Genomic DNA, 18,826 nt, shown 5'->3' on the forward strand with positions numbered 1-18,826 from the left:
TTCCCACCTCTTGCACTCCACCCCCACAATAGTATTGCAGTCAGTAATGTACAGGGAATTACCTGCACAATTCCAAACCTCACCACATCTCAACAAAGCATCAACATTACCACGCCTCTGCGCCAACTTGTCAGCATTGAATTAAAACAAATTGAAATTCAGTTCACAGCAGAAAAGAAATAATTTATGTTTGCTTAATGTCTTTCAAAGCAATATGATTTCCCTGACCATGCTCAGCTGATTCTAAAGTAGAGGAACAAATGTTAATTAGCTAACTGACCAGTGAATTCCCAGGCTTTTCTTGAAAAAGCACCACAATTTTTTTTTTAATCAGAGGGCTCAAATTTAATGTCCCATCTGAAGGATGGAATCTCCGACATTACAGCACTTGCTCGCTCCTGCATTGAAATATCAGCCTAGTCTCTGTGCTTGAGTTCAGAACTGACGCTTCAATCCATAGCCATATGATTTAGGAGTGAGACTGTTCCCCATTGAGCTGAGGGTGAGCCCACACAGAGACAACAGGCCTAATAGCCTCCTTCAGTGCTGTAACAATTCTATAGGTAGACAAGCAGGAAGCTGGTAGAACACAGCAAGCCAGGCAGCATCAGGGGGTGGAGAAGTCAACATTTCAGGTATAACTCCTCTTCAGGAATGGAGGTGGGAGTAGGGGGAGCTGCAGATAAAGAGGGGCAAGGGGAAGGGTGGAGAGAGGGGCGGAGTGGTGAGGTGGTGATAGGTGAATACAGGTGGTGGGTACAACCTGGTTGGTCGATGGGAAGAATGAATCTGGTTGGTAGTTTGAGGGAAGGATCGGTCAGAGGAATGGAAGGGAGGGGGAAGGGCTGGAGAGGGAATCAGGGGATGGGTGGGATGGTTATCTGAAATTGGAGAACTCAATATTGAGTCCTCCGGGCTGTAGGGTACCTAGGAGGAAGATGTGGTGTTGTTCCTTCAACTTGCAGTCCGGTCGCTGTGGCAATGGAGGAGGCCCAGGATGGTCATGTCAGCGAGGGAGTGGGAAGGGAAATTAAACTGGGTGGAGACCTGGAGGTCAGGCTGGCCCTTACAGGCCCAGCTGAGATGCTCAGCAAAATGTGCCCTTAGTTTATGTTTGGTCTCACTGATGTAGAGAAGAGCACACTGGGAGCACCGGATAGAGTAAACAAAGTTGGAGGAGAGGAGGTGAATCTCTGTCTCACCTGAAAGGACTGTTTGGGGCCCTGGATGGAAGTGAGGGGGTGGTGTGTCGGCAGATTTTGCATCTTTTTATGGTTGGGGGGTTCAGGGGAGGGGTTGCAGTTGGTGGGGAGATTGGAGCGAACCACGGACTGGTGAAAGGAACGGTCCTTGAGAAGGGGGTGGGGAGAGGAAGATGTTCTTGGTGACGAGGTCTAGTTGGACTTGGCAGATATGTTTAAGAATGATGTGTTGGATGCGTAAACGAGTGGGGTGGAAAGTGAGGACAAGGGGGACCCTGTCTTTATTATGTTTGGAGGGGGCGAGGTTTAGCGCAATGGAGCGGGAGGAGGTGCAGTAGAACAGAGGGGGAGAAAGGTTGTTTAAAATAGGTGAACATGTGGGATGCTTGGGAGTGGAACATCTCCTCGTCAGAGCAGATGTGGCGGAGATGGAGGAATTGGGAAAACAGAATGGAGTTTTTGCAGGATATAGGGTGGGAGGAGGTATAATCCAGGTAGTTATGGGAGTCTGTGGGTTTGTAGTAAATGTCAGTCCATAAACTGTTGTCTGAGATGGAATTGGAGAGGTCAAGAAGGGGGAGGGAGTCGTCTGAGATAGACCAAGTGAATTTAAGAGCAGGGTGGAAGTTGTAGGCAAAGGCGATAAACTGATCTAGTTCAGCCTGGGTGCAGGATTCATAGAATCCCTATAGTATGGAAGCAGGCCCTTCAGCCCTATAAGTTCACACTGACCCTCCGAAGAGTATCCCACCCAAACCCATTCCTTTACATTTACCCCCAACCTACACATCCCTGAATACTATGGGCAATTCAGCATGGCCAATTCACCTAAGGTGCACATCTTTGGATTGTGAGAGGAAACCCGAGCACCCGAAGGAAACCCACACAGACACGGGGAGAATGTGCAAACTCCACACACAGTCAAGTGAAGCTAGAATCAAACCCAGGTCCCTTGCGCTGTGAGGCTTCAGTGTTAACCACTGGGCCACCGTGCCACCCTAATTAGATTAGATTCTCTATAGTATGGAAACAGGCCCTTTGGCCCAACAAATCTACACCGACCCTCCGAAGAGTAACCCACCCAGACCCATTCCCCAACCCTATATTTACCCCTGACGAATGCACCTAACATTATGGGCAATTTAGCATGGCCAATTCACCTGACCTACACATCTTTGGATTGTGGGAGGAAACTGATGAACCTGGAGGAAACCATCACAGACACAGGGAGAATGTGCAAACTCCACACAGACTGTCACCCGATGAAGGAATCGAATCTGGGTCGCTGGCGCTGTGAGGTGGCAGTGCTAACCAGTGAGCCATCGTGCCACCACTGATGCAGCGTTGATGCAGTCATCGGCATGTAACGGCAGGAGAATTGAAGAGGGATTGTTCGACGTGACTGACAAAGAGGCAGGCTTAGCTGGGGCTCATGCGAGGGCCCATGGCCATCCCCTGAATATGGAGGAAATGGGAAGAGTTCAAAGAAAAGTTACTGAGGGTGAGGACTAATTTGGCGAGGCAGAGGAGGGTATCGGTTGAGGTGGACTGGATGATCTGTTGGAGAGGAAGAAGCTGAGGGCTTGCTGGCCATCATTATGTGGTATGGACATGTATAAGGACTGCACGTCTATCGAGAATATGAAGCTCTGGGGTCGGAGAGCTGGAAGTTTCCATAGAGATGGAGGGCTTGGTTGGTGTCCCGGATGTAGGGAGGGAAGTGTCTCAGCCAAGGGGGAGAAAATGGAGTCGAGGATGGAAGAAATGAGTACTGTGAGGTAGGAACTTAGAGATGATGAGTCGGCCTGAGTAGTTGAACTTGTGGATCTCGGGGAGCTGGTAGAACCAGGCAATGTGGGGCTGGGGGGACTATGAGGTTGAAGGCAGTGGAGAGGAGATCACCAGAGGCGATGAGGTCACAGACAGTGTGGGTGATGCTGGCCTGATGGGCCGTGGCAGAGTCGTGGTCAAGCAGAAGGTAGCATATGGAGTCAGAGAGCTAGTGTCAGAGGCTGAACCACCTTTCTGTTTCCATCTCGGGCAACAGTTTACAGACAGACATTTACTGCAAACCCACAGACTCCCGTAACTACCTGGACTGCACTCCTCCCACACCACTTCCTACAAAAGCTCAATCCCGTTTTCCCAATTCTTCTGTGTCCATCGCATCTGCTCTGATGAGGAGATGTGCCCCTCCCAAGTATCCCCGAATATTTTAAATAACATGCTTTCCCCCCCACTGTCATCCAGACTGTCCTCCATCACACCTATTCCATTCCCCACTTCACGGCTCTAACTCCTCCCCCCTCCAAACATAATAAAGGCAGGTTTTCCCTTGTTCCTATTTCCAACCCCACCAGTCTCCGCATCCAACATATCATCACTAAACACTTCTGCTAACTCCGACTAGACCCCACCACCAAGAACATCTTCCCCTCCCCACTCCTCTCTGCCTTCTGCAAGGACCGTTCCCTTCAACAGTCCTTAGTTTATGCCACTCTCCCACTAACTCACCCCAAACCCCAGGTACCTTCCCCTGCAACCGGGAAAGATGCAAAATCGGCTAGCACACCACCTCCCTCACCTCTATCCAGGACCCAAACCTCTTGGTCACCACCCAATTCAATTTCCCTTCCCATTCCCTCTTTGACATATCCATCCTCAGCCTCCTCCATTGCCACAATGAACCAGACCGCAAGTTGGAGGAACAATCCCTTATTTTCCACCTGAGCAGCCTACAGCCTGGAGGACTCAACACAGAGTTCTCCAATTTCCAATAAACTTTCCACCCTTCCCCCAACCCCGACTCTCTTTCCAGCTCCCTCCCACTTCCATCTCTCCAACTGACCCTTCCCTCCAACTACCAACCAGATTCATTCCTCCCATCGACCAACCAGGTCGTATTCTGTACCCATAACCAGCTATCACCACCTCATCATTCTGCCCCTCTCCCACCCATAACCCTTCCTCCCCCACCTCGCTTTGTGTGCAGCTCCCCCTAACCCCCCCCCCCCCCCGCCATTCCTCAAGAAGAGTTAGAGCCAAAATGTCGGCTTCTCCACCTCCTGATGCTGTCTGGCTTGCTATGTTCTTCCAGCCTCCTGCCTGTCGACTTCAGATTTTGTCATCTGCAGTTTTTTTGTCTGTAACAATTCTGTGAAGCAGACAGCATTGCCCTTATTCAGTCCTCCTTGTTTTCTGCTAAGTGCAGAGTTCTGGATGACAAGGGTCTACAATTTTCAGCGGCATCTATTATTAATCTTCGTAACTAGACTTGGTCAGAGCACAGAGAGCTAAGAAATAAATAAAGGATAAAACGTTCTCTGGTGAGCGTGGGAAATCTTGGCTGCCTGTGTGTGTGGCAGGACCATTACAGCCACTAGGCAAATTCGGCTGAGTGGTCAAATTTGAGGGGAGTAAAAAACTGAATGAAGTATTCATGAGACTGCATAAGTGAACAAACAGACTTCAGCAGTGGGAATGAATGAACTGGGCCTACACTGGTATATACACACACACACACTCATAGACTCACACAGATTTCCATACTTTTACAATGTTTTCCAAAGTTTCATATTGTATTCCCCATTCTGCTGATGTTACAATTATATGCAATTGCACATCTACATGAATATTCTAAAATTGTAAACCTGTGAATAATATCAAAGGGTATAATTCACTCTCTCCCACTCTATCACTCTGATCATTGATGGTGTAAATTCTCTACAATATCGTTCAGTAAATATTACAGAAATGATGTAGAGACGCCAGTGTTGGACTTGGGTGTACAAAGTTTAAAAACCACACAACACCAGGTTATAGTCCAACAGGTTTAATTGGAAACATCAGCTTTCAGAGCGCTGCTCCTTCATCAGCAGCACTCCAAAAGTGCTTCCAAATGAATCTGTTGGACTATAACCTGGTGTTGTGTGATTTTTAACTTTATTGCCGAAATACACTATTACATCATGTGAGCCACATTGCACATTATAATGTGCATTTCTGCCAGTCATTCTAAAAAAAAACTGGGACAATGCGAATGGATAACCCATATCATACACCTGCAATTATAAATGGAGAATTGTGTGTGTGTGTGTGCGTGGGTAGTGAGGAGAGGGTGGTGCAAAATTTGCCCAGTGTCCCTAAATACGTTTGTGCCATCAGGGTAATGCTTTGTGGTCAAGACTAGATGCATGTTGGAATTTCTTCTGTAAGAGTGCAGAAATATATAAGGTATTTGGAGCAAGGCAATCTCAGTTGGGAATAGTCCTGCCCTCTTCTTGTAGCTCAACCCTACCTGCGTCTCACCCTTCACCACTTCACAATCCTCAAAGTATCCATATCTACATGTATATCTGATTGGTTCCTGTGAGCATTTGCTTGAAATCTGAATTCCATACCTTTGTATTGTTCTTCAATGGTTTGAGTAAGCAACCCAATCTCACTCCTCTTCTTGCCCCCAAGTTCTTCAGAAGCAAACCTATCAGATTAACTCTGGAGGACTCGCAGTCCAGAGATAAACCTTAAGCTCTGCACAACTAGTGGAAAGCATATGCTTGGTTGTTGAAAGAATGAGCTGTGGATGAGGAGGATTGTTTTGGAGGGTGATAAAAACTCTCTAAGACTGGCAGTTACCATTTTGCTAATCTTAGATGATATAATCCAGAAGCATAGAGATCCAGTTCAACAATGCTTCAATGATGAAAGCTCTCCTCCTTCCAATGTCTCTCTCTCCCTTTCTCTGTAACCTTGTACTCTCCAACCTTTGTATGCTTCCAATGAATGTTTTCTATTTTCATTGCTACTGCAGTGGCTGCATGTCCCTTCAGCTGTCTAGTTTCTAAGTTCTGGAATTCCCTCCCTTCGGCTTTCTGTTGACTGATCCTTATCAACCATCTCCTCGTCTAACACTTCGGCCAGCTGTCTTAATATCTCTTTATGCAGCTCGGTATCAACTTTCTGTTTGATGGCAGTCCCGGAGTGTTTGCATGGGGTTGAAGGCACTATATTAATGCAAGTTGTTGATGGTGGTATCATCTACCTGTATGATTTCAGCCACCACTGTTAGTGCGTACCATGAGTTTCTCTGTGAAAGATGTGATACTGTTAGCTTGGTGCATCCATGTGCTTGCTCAGCAGGGTTTCTGGCACATTTGTGATTTTTTTCTTTGTCTAATTAAAGTTGGTAATGTCAGGAAAAAAATACAATAAAAATGTCCCAGACTAATAGCTATAGATTTCATTTGTGTGTTAAAACGAGGAATTGTTGCAACTGTTAGGCATTTTGCTCCAGGTCTGATGATATTCATGCCATTGTGACTGATTGTTATTTAACCAGTCAGTCAATGGAGCTGATTGCTAGTGCTGCAACCGATACCCAAGTCATTGAAGCAAAGAGCTGGATCAATGGGGAGCAGCACTTCACTATCACCATAAGGAAGCTGTTTGATTGAAACCTTTGTGTTTCTATGGTAATATGTATGTTCAGCAGTTACATTGATTTTTGTTATTTTCCATTATGACCTTTATGCTTCTGGACATTTGAAAACTCGCACAGGTTATCTGGGGATCATACAGCTCTGCTTTCTGACGAACCCGCTGCATATTGTCCTGATGTTAATGTGAACGCTGATATTTTATGCGATCAATTTTCCTGTAATCATAAAATGCACCAAATGCGAGCTTTCAGATTGGGAAATGTCACTGATTGATCACTTCAGGCTGTTTGACGAAGTCGAGGCCTCACACCGGAGTCTGAAAAATAAGTTGCCTCTCAGTGGGAGTAGCATCATAATTACTTTCCTCTCTTCTTGAGTTGGAGGATTGGACTGATACTCTCTCACCCTCTCCTAAAAACAGGCTGAATGAAATAGTAATCGAAGGGGGAGAGGAGTCAGAGAAAATTTGGTGTATTCTTGTCAACTGCTCAGGCCAGAGAACAAAATTGAACTGGTAACCATTACCTCTAAAGACTAATTGAACTAAAATATGTGTCACCTCGTAGATTAGCAGCATGTATCCAGAATTGTCCCTCCATTGTTTCTAATACCTCCAACACCTTCTCTACTGTGATATAGACTGTCTCCAAAATATCACCATTAACTTCCCCAAGTTCTCAGGTCTTCATGTCTTTCTCCACAGTAAATACAGAGGAAAATTATTCACTGGGGAGTTCGTCTATCTCCTGCTGTTCCACACGCACATGTCCACATTGGTCCTTAAGGGGTCCTGTTCTCTCTCTGGTTATTCTTTTTCCTTTCATATACTTAAAGAACCTCTTTGGATTCACCCTAATCTTCTCAGCCAAGGCTATCTCATGCCCCTTTTCACCCTCCCGATTTTTCTTCTTCAGTAAACTCCCTTATCCCCTACATATCTCCCAGGGATTCCCTTGATCCCAGCTGCCTGTACTTGAGCCATACCTTCTTTTTTTCTGTTCAAATACCTCTTGTCATCCAGAGTTCCCTACTCCTGCCAACCTTGCCTTTCACCCTCACAGGAACATATAGACCATGAACTCTAGCTGTCTCGCTTTTAAAAGCCTTAATGTGATTCCAAAATGTGACAGGAAGAATGGACCAGTTGTGAGTAAATTCCTGCAGTGGACTTCTAGCTGTCTCAGAGCGAGTATGCCAAAGCTTCCTTCAGTCATGAGAGAGTGAACATGGAAAAGGCTATTTGGCCCTCACACAGTTCATTGATTCAGAACCAATTCACGTTTCCATACAGGGTCGTGAGTCTTTGGAATTCTTCGCCATAGAGAGCGGAGGTAGGGGGACGGGAAACAGTCTTTATGTTTGTTTAAGGCTAAGATATCTTCTTGTTCTGTAGGGGAATCGAGGATTATGGGGAAAGTGGGATATGAGGAGTGTCAGATCAGCCATGATCCTATTGAATGATAGAGCAAACTCAGGGAACTGAATATTCCTATTTCTTATGGTCTTATTCTCCATCTCTAGCAAGTGTCCACTACTCTACCCAGCGAATGTTCCGTGTGTCAGTCAGTTTTTGAATGAAACATCTCCCAGCATGCACCTTCTCCAAATTGAGATTTCTCCCCTCATCCACTTGAATTTGAGATATCATTCTGGGTTTTTTTTTCCCCTGGTCTCTTCATTACTTCTTTTGCAGCTAACACACCCAATTTGTGGGTGACACGGCCCAGAAATATTCGCTTTCAGCAGGAGCTGCTATCGTTATGGAGATGTGCATATTTCAGGGTTTAGGGATATCCACGATGATTTGAGTACCTGTGGTGCATGATCACATAAAAGCAAAACAATGAAGGTGTCAGAAATCTGAAATAAAAAGAGAAAATGCTGGAGCAACTCATCACTTCTGTAAGCATCTCTGAAGACTGAACAGAACTAACGTTTCGGGTCTGCTATGACCTCTTCAGAACTCCACATGAGCCTACTCTCTCCCTCCCTTCCTCATCAAATATTCTCTTATTTAGTCCCCCTACTCATGTTTAAATAATTTTCATCTCAATGCAACTAAGTAGTTCACTTTAGATACCAATGACTTCCACATTCTCACAAGGAAGAGGTTTTATCTGAATTTCCAATTAGGTTGATTATTTCTATATGTTCCTTCACATGATATGAGTACCTGTAATAAGGCCAGCATTTATTATCCATCTTTAACTGCTCTTGAGAATGTGGTGCTGAGTGGCCTTTACACAGTAGTTAAGAGTGATCTATATTTCAGTTTATTTTGGAATCACATTTTGGCCTTTAAAAGTGAGATAGCTAGAGTTCATGGTCTATATGTTCCTGTGAGGGTGAAAGGCAAGGTTGGCAGGACAACGCAACCCTGGATAACAAGAGGTATTGAGTCTTTGAACAGAAAAAAGGAGAAATGGCTCAAGTACAGGCAGCTGGGATCATGGGAATCCCTGGAGATACATAGGGGATAAGGGAATTTACTGAAGAAGAAAATCAGGAGGGCATAAAGGGGGTACGAGATAGCCTTGGCTGAGAAGATTAGGATGAATCCAAAGAGGTTCTTTAAGTATATGAAAGGAAAAAAATAACCAGAGAGAGAGAATAGGACCCCTCAAGGACCAGTGTGGACATGTATGTGTGGAACTGCAGGAGATGGACGAGCTCCTCAATGAATATTTCTCCTTGGTGTTTACCATGGAGAAAGACATGAAGACCTGAGAACTTGGGGAAGTTAATGGTGATATTTTGGGAACAGTCCATAACACCACAGAAGAGAAGGTGTTGGATGTATTAGAATGTAGGAAGGTGGATAAATCTCCTGGTCCCAGACCAGATATATCCAAGAACACTGTAAAAGGCTAGAGAAGACATTGTGGGGGCATTTGCTGACATTTTTGCATCATTGTTAGACACGGGTGAGGCTTTGGAAGACTGGAGGGTAGCAAATGTTGTGCTTTAGTCAAGAAAGGCTACAAAGAAAAACCTGGGAATGATAGATTTGTGGTAGGTAAGTTACTTCAGAAGATTCTGAGAGCTAAGAAATACATGTATTTGGAAAGACAAGATTTGATCAGAAATAGTCGGCATGGCTTTGTGCAAGGGAAATAAAGCCTCACAGATTTGTAAGAGTTCTTTGATGAGGTGGCCAGGAAGGTTGATGAGGGCAGGGTAGTAGAGGTCGCCTATATGGATTTCAGTAAGGCCTTTGATAAGGTTCCACATGGTAGGCTGCTCTGGAAGGTTAGATTGCATAGACTCTAGGGGGAGCTGGCAAATTGGGTAGACAATTGGCTTGATGGTAGGAAGCAGAGGGTAATAGTAGAAGGATGCAAATCAAACTGGAGGCCTGTGACTAATGGAGTGCCTCAGGGATCGGTGCTGGGCCCATTGCTGTTTGTTAGCTATATGAATGATTTGGATGAGAATGTACAAGTTTGCAGATGACACTAAAGTAGGAGGTATCATTGACAGTGAAGAAGTTATCAGTAATTATCACGAAGTTGATCAGCTGAGGAAAGGGCCCAGAAATGGCAAATGGAGTTTAATACTGATGCTTTCCATTTCGGAAATTCAAATCATGGTAGGAGTTTCATGGTGAATAGTAGGGCCTTAAAGAGTTTTGTGGAATGGAGGGACCTTGGAGTTCAGGTTCTCTGAAAGTGGAGTCAAAGGTAGACAGGACAGTGAAGAAGACCTTAGGCACAATGGCCTTCATCAGTCAGAGCACTGAGTATGCGAGTTTGGAAGTTATGTTCTAGTTATACGGGACATTGGTCGGGCCACACTTGGAGTATTGTCTTCGGTTTTGGTCACCTTCTTATAGGAAAGATATTGTTAAACTGAAAAGAGTGCAGAAGAAATTTGGAAGGATTGCTGCCAGGATTCAATGGTCTATAGCTTTATAGGGAAAGGTTGGACAAGCTAGGCCATTTTTCTTTAGAGCAGAGGAGACTGAGGGGGATTCTTATAGAGGTGTATAAGATCATGAGAGGCATGGATAGGGTGAATGCACTCAGTCTTTTTCCCAGGTTTGGGGAATCGAGGACAATAGGGCATCAGTTTAAGGTCAGAGGGGAAAGAATAAAAGGGAACCTGAGGGGCAAATGTTTTACACAGTAGGTAATATGCACATAGAATGAGCCGCCAGTGGAAGTGGTTGAGGTGAGTACATTTAAAAAGACATTTGGACAAATAAATAGACAGGAAAGGTTTAGAAGGTATGGGCCAAGTGCAGTGAAATGGAGTTAGAGTGGACGAACATTTTGGTCGGCATAGGACCAGTTTGGGCTGAAGGGCCTGTCTCTGTGTTTAGGACTCTATGACGATGACTCTATTAAACTCTATCTGCCACTCCTTGGCCCGGGGCTTATCTAATCAAGGCCCTGTTGTAACACATTTGAAAGATTGTGAGAGTTCTATACAAGGTAAACATTGTGACATTGTTTCCCCAGCTTGGAAATCCAGAACACGAGGGAACACTCTGGATAAGGGGCTGACCATTCAGGACTGAAGTGAGGAGGAATTTCTTTACTCGAAACATTATTAATCTTTGGAAGCATCTTCTCCAGAGAGTTGTGGGTGCTCCGTAAGTGCAAGGCTAAGACATTTCAGGGAAACAAGGGATAGTGGAGTTGAGGCACAATGTAGCCATGATCATAATGAATGGCAGAAAAGGTGTGAGGGACCAGGTATCCTAGTCCAGTTCCTGTTTCCAATGTTTGCATGTACATAAATGTATAGACATCTGTACATATATATGTCTGTTATCGAGGTTTGAGAAGATTTGTAGCTCAGATTGAAGTTCTGGATATCGATTTGCTTGCTGATCTAGACGTTTCATTTTCAGATGTTGCGTCACCATACTAGGTAACATCTTCATTGATGCAAATGTGTTGCTGGTCAAAGCACAGCAGGCCAGGCAGCATCTCAGGAATAGAGAATTCGACGTTTCGAGCATAAGCCCTTCATCAGGAATGAGAGAGTGTAGCCAAGCAGGCTAAGATAAAAGGTAGGGAGGAGAGACTTGGGGGAGGGGCGATGGAGGTGGGATAGGTGGAAGGAGGTCAAGGTGAGGGTGATAGGCCGGAGTGGGGTGGGGGCGGAGAGGTCAGGAAGAGGATTGCGATATCTTAGCCTGCTTGGCTACACTCTCTCATTCCTGATGAAGGGCTTATGCTCGAAACGTCGAATTCTCTATTCCTGAGATGCTGCCTGGCCTGCTGTGCTTTGACCAGCAACACATTTGCAGCTGTGATCTCCAGCATCTGCAGACCTCATTTTTTACTCTAACATCTTCATTGAGCCTCTGGTGAAGCACTGGTGGTGTAGCCTTATTTCTATTTATATGTTTGGGTTTCCTTGGGTTGGTGATGACATTTCCAGTGGTGACATCATTTCCTATGCTGATGTAATTTCCTGTTCTTTTTGTCAGGGCGTGGTAAATGGGATCCAAGTCAATGTATTTATTGATGGAGTTCTGGTTGGAATGCCATGCTTCCAGGAATTCTCGTGCATGTCTTTGTTTGGCTTGTCATAGGATGGATGTGTTGTCCCGGTTGAAGTAGTGTCCTTCCTCATCCATCTGTAAGGATACTAATGAGAGTGGGTCATGTCTTTTTGTGGCTAGTTGATGTTCATGTATCCTGGTGGCTAGTTTTCTGCCTGTTTGTCCAATGTAGTGTTTGTTACAGTTCTTGCAAGCTTATTTGTAAATGACATTAGTTTTGATTGTTGTCAATATAGAGTCTTTCAAGTTCATTAGCTGCTGTTTTAATGTGTTGATGGGTTTGTGGGCTACCATGATGCCAAGGGGTTTGAATAGTCTGGCAGTCATTTCTGAGATTTAGATGTCTATTTGTGTATGCTCTTGTGTTTACATGCATACTTATGCACTTAACAATGCACATAAACATGTGCATACACCCCCTACATTATCTAATTTCCACATACATGGAACATAACAGTGCAGTAGAGGCCCTTCAGATATTCACATTAATAATCATTTGAAAGAAGGATTACGAGCAGTTTTGCTATTTTAGTTTAGAGATCTAACTCGAATGTGACTGACAGCATTCAGAACGTTATCATGGTGGCCTCCATTTTGAGTTACTGTGTCGTACCCTAAACTAGAACACTTCAGGTCACTGTTGAGCCAACTGTGAAGGGCTGACCTCAGGATGTTCGTGCTTTCTGAGAAATTGTCACAAGGGGCGATTACTAAAGCAGTGCCTGACTCTCCAGAAGTCTTTGGCAGCAGCAGCACATTAACAGCATTTTCACTCGTGGACACTGCACGTAAGCTCAAGCATGCAAAAGTGTTAGAAACAATTTTGAAAAATTGGATATAATGAAGATCAACTTATAGAATGAGACGAAGCCCAATATCTCAGTTCACTTGCTGTAATAGGCAAATGGAAGAAGATGCCTATAATAGTAAAATTACTGCCCACTTATAATGAAAATTGCCGTATTAATCCTCCATTACCCGTGGCACAAAAAGGAAGAAGAATACACTGTATGGATCATTGGTAACTGATAGAACTAAAGTGCCTAATTTCAGCCTGCACCCTAACTGCAATTTTAAAAATTATGCTTTTAGAAGCCTCAATTCCATCTCAGCTACTGTGAACAGCCAGTCGTTGGTTTTCAGCGCTTTTCTGCAAAGTATACAGTTAGGTCCCGGGTCAGGCTCACAATTCAGAGTAGCTAAGCATTCTGCACAGCTTTCAGGTTGGCGAGTCCCCGAATCAATATTGAGCGCAGCAATTTCCAAGCAAGCTGACCATTTACTATAAGTGAGCTCGAACTGTCTGCTTCATGTACGTTGTCACATTGTCATTCTGCAAGCTCAGATCTTGCCTCCTCCTGTTAGAATGTTCTGCTCTGACAGGTACAGCAGGTCTTACTGTGTTATATATACTGGATATACATAGCTTACAGTTTGCCTTCTTTATTTACACAGTTGGAGTTTATAACGATGCAGAAATACACACACACACACACACACACACTCCCTGCCTGAAAGAGAAGTTGGACTGATAGCCCTCCGCTCTCCACCAGGGGTAGCGCAAGGGGGCAGGCCCTGAATAGGTAAAAACAAAGACTTCAGATGCTGGAAATCAGAGTCTAGATTAGAGTGGTGCTGGAAAAGCACAGCAGGTCAGGCAGCATCCAAGGAGCAGGAAAATCGATGGTTCGGGCAAAAGCCCTTCATCAGGAATAGAGGGAGGGTGCCTGCAGAGTGGAGAGATAAATGAGGGGGGCGGTGGGAGAGGGGAGAAAGTAGCATAGACTACAATAGGTGAATTGGGGTGGGAATGAAGGTGATAGGTCAGAGAGGAGGGTGAGGGGAGGTAGCAAAGAGTACAATAGGTGAACGGGGGTGGGGATGAAGGTGATAGGTCAGAGAGGAGGGCGGGGGAAGGTAGCAAAGAGTACAACAGACTCCTGAATCCCATGCAGAATGGGGATTGAACCCCTTGCTGCTGGCACCAATTTGATTCACATCAGCTGTCGGGCCAAGTGAATATCCCAAAAGTGCTCCCTGTTGCCGTGGCTACATTACGTACGTATGGTGGCCTGGAGCTACAAATAGTGATGATGATTGCTCCAACATCCCTTCCATCATGTAGCTGACTGGATCTCTTCTGCGCTTAGTGCCTGTCATTGGTGTGTGTTGGAAAGATTTACAGGTTGATACTCTACTTATTTTACTGCATTATGAATATACTTTTATTGACCATCAAATCTTGGCGTGGGAGTTGAGCTTCTGACCCTGACCAGAGATGTACCACAAGACCTCCTCTATAAAGTTGGGTAGGTAACAAATAAACATGCTAACCAGTCTCATTGAGTGGGTGTACTGCAGAGCTAACTTTGAGATCCAGTAGTGAGTTGTTCATTTTTCCCTGTTGAATTTTTCAGTAAACACCTCAGTACAAATGTTTACCTCTTCTGGTTCTGACACCTTAGTTGTCAACAGTTTCCATGATCTTGCTTTACTTACAAGTAAACAAATTTTGTGCTTTAGATGTGTGTACAGAAGAAAGAATCGAGGTTTGTCTAAATATGGTGAATGTGTTTGGGCACATTACAGGAGCAAGAGTCAATCTCCTGAAAGCCCCATCCTTGCTTTCAGTAATAGATTGCTTTTAATGCTAACCGGTGATTCATGAAGAGAGAAGTTTCACATAAAGCAATTTTGCCAATCCATAGGGAATACAGCATAGGCATAGGAAAGATTAATTGGAAACACTTAAATGTATTTATCTCTCGCTAAGACATGCTCGCAGTGTATTGTGAAATCTTTCCTCTTGTGCAAAATCTGCCTGTAATTCAACAGCAGAAAACAGATGTTGAATGTTTCTCCTGAAAGGGAAGTTTGACAATTAAGGAAGAGCAGTGAATGGCCAGCGAAATCCCCATCCCATGGAACAAATAAAAAGAAACTGAAATTGTAACCATCCAGAATGCAAGCACGACCCCATTTTTGATGACCTGTGCTGTTTTTCTTTTGCAGTCACGAAGACGGTGTGCGCGCAGCAGTGTGATGAGCGATGCTTCAGCCCATTTGTCAGCGATTGCTGCCATCGGGAATGTGCGGGTGGCTGCTCAGGGCCAAAGGACACTGACTGCTTTGTATGTGACCGCAAGTAGCATTGACCAATCTCAAGCTTTCTTTTAGTTTCGCTAACCCATTTCAAGGTCATCGCGGTAGCCCATTACCCATCAATGTCATTGTAATAACACAGAACCATTTCAAATGGATGATCACATTCTTTACTGTAATACTGGTCTGTTTCAAGTTCACTACAGTAACTTGGACCCAGTTCATATTCATTGTAGTAACATTGTCTCAATTCACAGTTGTTTCAGTAACACAGGCACATTTCAAGTTTATTGTGGTGATACTGGACAACTTCATATACATTACAACAATATTGACCCATTTCATGTTCTTTATAGTAACATGATCACGTTTCACTGTTGGCCCAGCAACACTGTTGCCCTGCCCATTTCCTGCTCATTACATTAATACTGATCCATTCCTATTCATTATAGTGACACTGGCCCATTCCATGTTCATTGCAATAACTCTGTACTATTTCATATTTGTTACAGTAATAGTTCACATTCATGACACTGACCGATTTCGCATTCAGTACAGTAGTATTGGCACATTTCAGTCATGTCACGGTATCACTGACTAATTTCCTCCCCCATGGCTTGGTGTGTCAACAACTAAGAAAGTACAGGCATGCATATAAATGGTTCCTAAAACCGTTGCTACTGCAGGCATATATTTCCAGATGAGGAATTGCTGAATCATCTGAGACAGGGAAATGTGCCTTGTGCAGGTTGTGTTGCTTTAAGGGGCTAGCACCGTTGTGATGCAGTGTCTCATTATGCTTCATTGTGGTATTTAAGTAGAGAAGGGCTCATTTTCCTCTGGATTGTTTTTATTGCTATGAATTCCCGATTGTATCCTCTTACTTTTTATGAGTGCACTAAAAGATCAGTGAAGAGGTTGATAAGTGTCTGGTTACAGACACCCTCCCTGCAGCCATAATAGTAGTGACATTGCAAGCACTTCCCTGTCCAATAACTTCCTCATAGAGCAACAGTTGTCTTTAAGCTAATTACTGTTTGACCAATATAAAAACGCATGAGAATTTACCTTAACAAACTTACCCTTTAGACCTACTGGCTGATGTCCTGGTAGAGCTACCTAGAAAATGTGTTTTCCTTGATTCGGAGGTGCCGGTGTTGGACTGGGGTGTACAAAGTTAAAAATCACACAACACCAGGTTACAGTCCAACAGGTTTAATTAGAAGCACACTAGCTTTTGGAGCACTGCTCTTTCATCACCTGATGGAGCAGTGCTCTGAAAGCTAGTGCTTCCATTTAAACCTGTTGGACTATAACCTGGTGTTGTGTGATTTTTAACTTTGTTTTCCATGGGTCAGTTCTCTGGCACAAAGATAAAGTATGAGGACTGGTTTACGAGAAAGATGAGTTAGACCAAACATTAAAAAGTAATTTTGATGAAGAGTAACTTTGATTGTTAGAATGTATTAACCCAATCTTGGGATTCATTAGAACGTGGACTATCTGATTATACCTGTTTATATTTGTCTGATCCAAGGAATAAACAAATATTTAAAACTATTACGAAGATCTTTTCTTGCTGGGAATGAATAATAGAAGTAAATTTTCTTCTGCAACAGATTGATCTAATTTAGTGCACATCAAAATGTAGTTTCAGTTTAATGCTTGCTGAATGGTAATTTATGAGTCTACTTTTATTATTTGTAGAACACATCCTGCAGGCACTTAATAAATAAGGAATTCCTACAATATAAAAGGGAAATTTTGCTGATGTGCCTATCAGTCATTCCCAGCACAGATTATTGAAAAATATGTGACACAGAATGAGACCATTCAGCCCACCCAATAGTGTGATATTAGTTATTCCCAGGACAGTTAGCTGCTGAATAAAGCTCCTCCTACGCTGTCCGTGGGTTAGGTGCAGGCTCAACACTATGTGGTGATTGTGCTGTTTGGGGCTGTTAATCTGGTCTAGTCAGAGAGCCCAGGCTGACAGATAAGAACAGGAATATCAGACATCTTGTTTCACTCTTGATAGCTGGCTCTGAGTGAGTTGGATCAGTGTCAAGCACTTCCCATAGGTAAATAAAGGGTGGCTTGTTGACAGGATAGCGGCCTCTGTGGAATGTTTTTGCACGCTGCTCAAACAAAGTACTTCAGAACTCTCCTCGAATTATAAATGGGACATTCTGCTACTCCTGTCTCTGAATGAGATTGCTAAGTAGCCGAATTAGGAATGGGGTTTATCAGGTGACAAGAGCTCACTTCACACAGAATTCTTAAGATGAGGTTCCCACAGTAATATTCCTCTCCCAAAACTGAAACTGCTTCAGCAGTTGCCAGAGAAATTTGGAAAGGAAGAATATAAGAGCATCAGGAGGTTGCATTAAAGTAGACACCTCAGGTCAAAATGCTGGCAATACAGAGAAGTCTCTTTCCTGGCTATTATATTTGTGATTCTGTTTCATTATGGCACTCAGTATCTCAAACATTAAGGGTGGCAAGTTGTAGTTGTTTTCCAGAGTAGGCTGTAATGGCTGCGATTATTCCCTATAATGATGGTATCTCTTTACTTTGCAGGCCTGCACCAATTTCAATGACAGCGGAGCCTGTGTTATTCAGTGTCCTCTGCCGTTCTTTTACAACACCATAACTTTCCAGGTGGAACCAAATCCCAACGCCAAGTATACATATGGAGCGTTCTGTGTCAAGAAATGCCCACGTACGTTTTCCAGAAAGAAAGGTCTCTTGCGGCCTCAGTGTGAAGAAGTATAAAACCCCACTGTTATGTGTTGTTGCATTGTCTGAAAAGACCCAGGATCTAATTAGCAAGAAGTAAGGTGCACATATTTCAGTGGACAACACTTATGGCTGCGCTGGCGAGTCAGTTGTTGTATAACATGACATTGACCTGAGCAGTTTCCTAGTTAGGCAGCAGGGCAGGTTTGAATTCAATAGAAGGTCCCTCGAGGCTTTTCAGGTCTAAAGTGAAATTATTTCAAATGAAGACATTCCCACTGCTCAAATGGATGTTTCTAGAAATGCATTTGATTCAAACCCATGTGTTGTCTTGAGGTGATTGTGCTCTTGCAGCTGTTTGGGTTATTTCTGTGTTTGACCTAAATTTCCAGTTGGATTGGGGGATGAAGGCAAGTTTCTCTGTAAAACTATCTTCGTTAGGACAATAATAAAGAATCGTCCTCTGAGGAGGGTGGGTCAGTGAACAAGGTAATGGTCCCCTGTTAGGTTGCTACTCCCTCTACCAATGATTTTTTTTGACTGGGAACACAGGATCACAATAAACTCTGCAGTCAATCAGCAGTACACCTTAGAGCATAGTCCACAGTCCCAATGAAGCAACTCTGTTCACGTTCTTGAAATGGTATCAAAACTGAGTGATCACAGCGAAGATTGGACTGGTTGGATGAGATTTTTAACTCACTGAAGACCTCAGTGTTGCCTGCCCATCTTCCTTCTTCCAAATTTCATATCTTCAGACTTAGCCACATTAAGTTACAACCCCCTCCCAAAAGAATGTGTTTGCCTACTACACGGAGCTCACAGGCTCT

At 43.9% G+C, this 18,826-nt stretch overlaps 1 protein-coding gene across 1 annotated transcript in view; it reads left to right on the forward strand.

Annotated features, from left to right (window-relative positions):
* Nucleotides 1–18,826, forward strand: part of LOC132817270 (receptor tyrosine-protein kinase erbB-4-like) — a 956,628-nt gene that overhangs the window by 629,128 nt on the left and 308,674 nt on the right. Inside the window, exons 6-7 of the mRNA XM_060827652.1 lie at nt 15,168–15,286; nt 17,838–17,979. Of these exons, the coding sequence (XP_060683635.1) occupies nt 15,168–15,286; nt 17,838–17,979 (261 nt within the window). The remainder of the gene's footprint in view (nt 1–15,167; nt 15,287–17,837; nt 17,980–18,826) is intronic.

Source organism: Hemiscyllium ocellatum, chromosome 7, assembly GCF_020745735.1.
Source record: "Hemiscyllium ocellatum isolate sHemOce1 chromosome 7, sHemOce1.pat.X.cur, whole genome shotgun sequence".
Taxonomy (NCBI): domain Eukaryota; kingdom Metazoa; phylum Chordata; class Chondrichthyes; order Orectolobiformes; family Hemiscylliidae; genus Hemiscyllium; species Hemiscyllium ocellatum.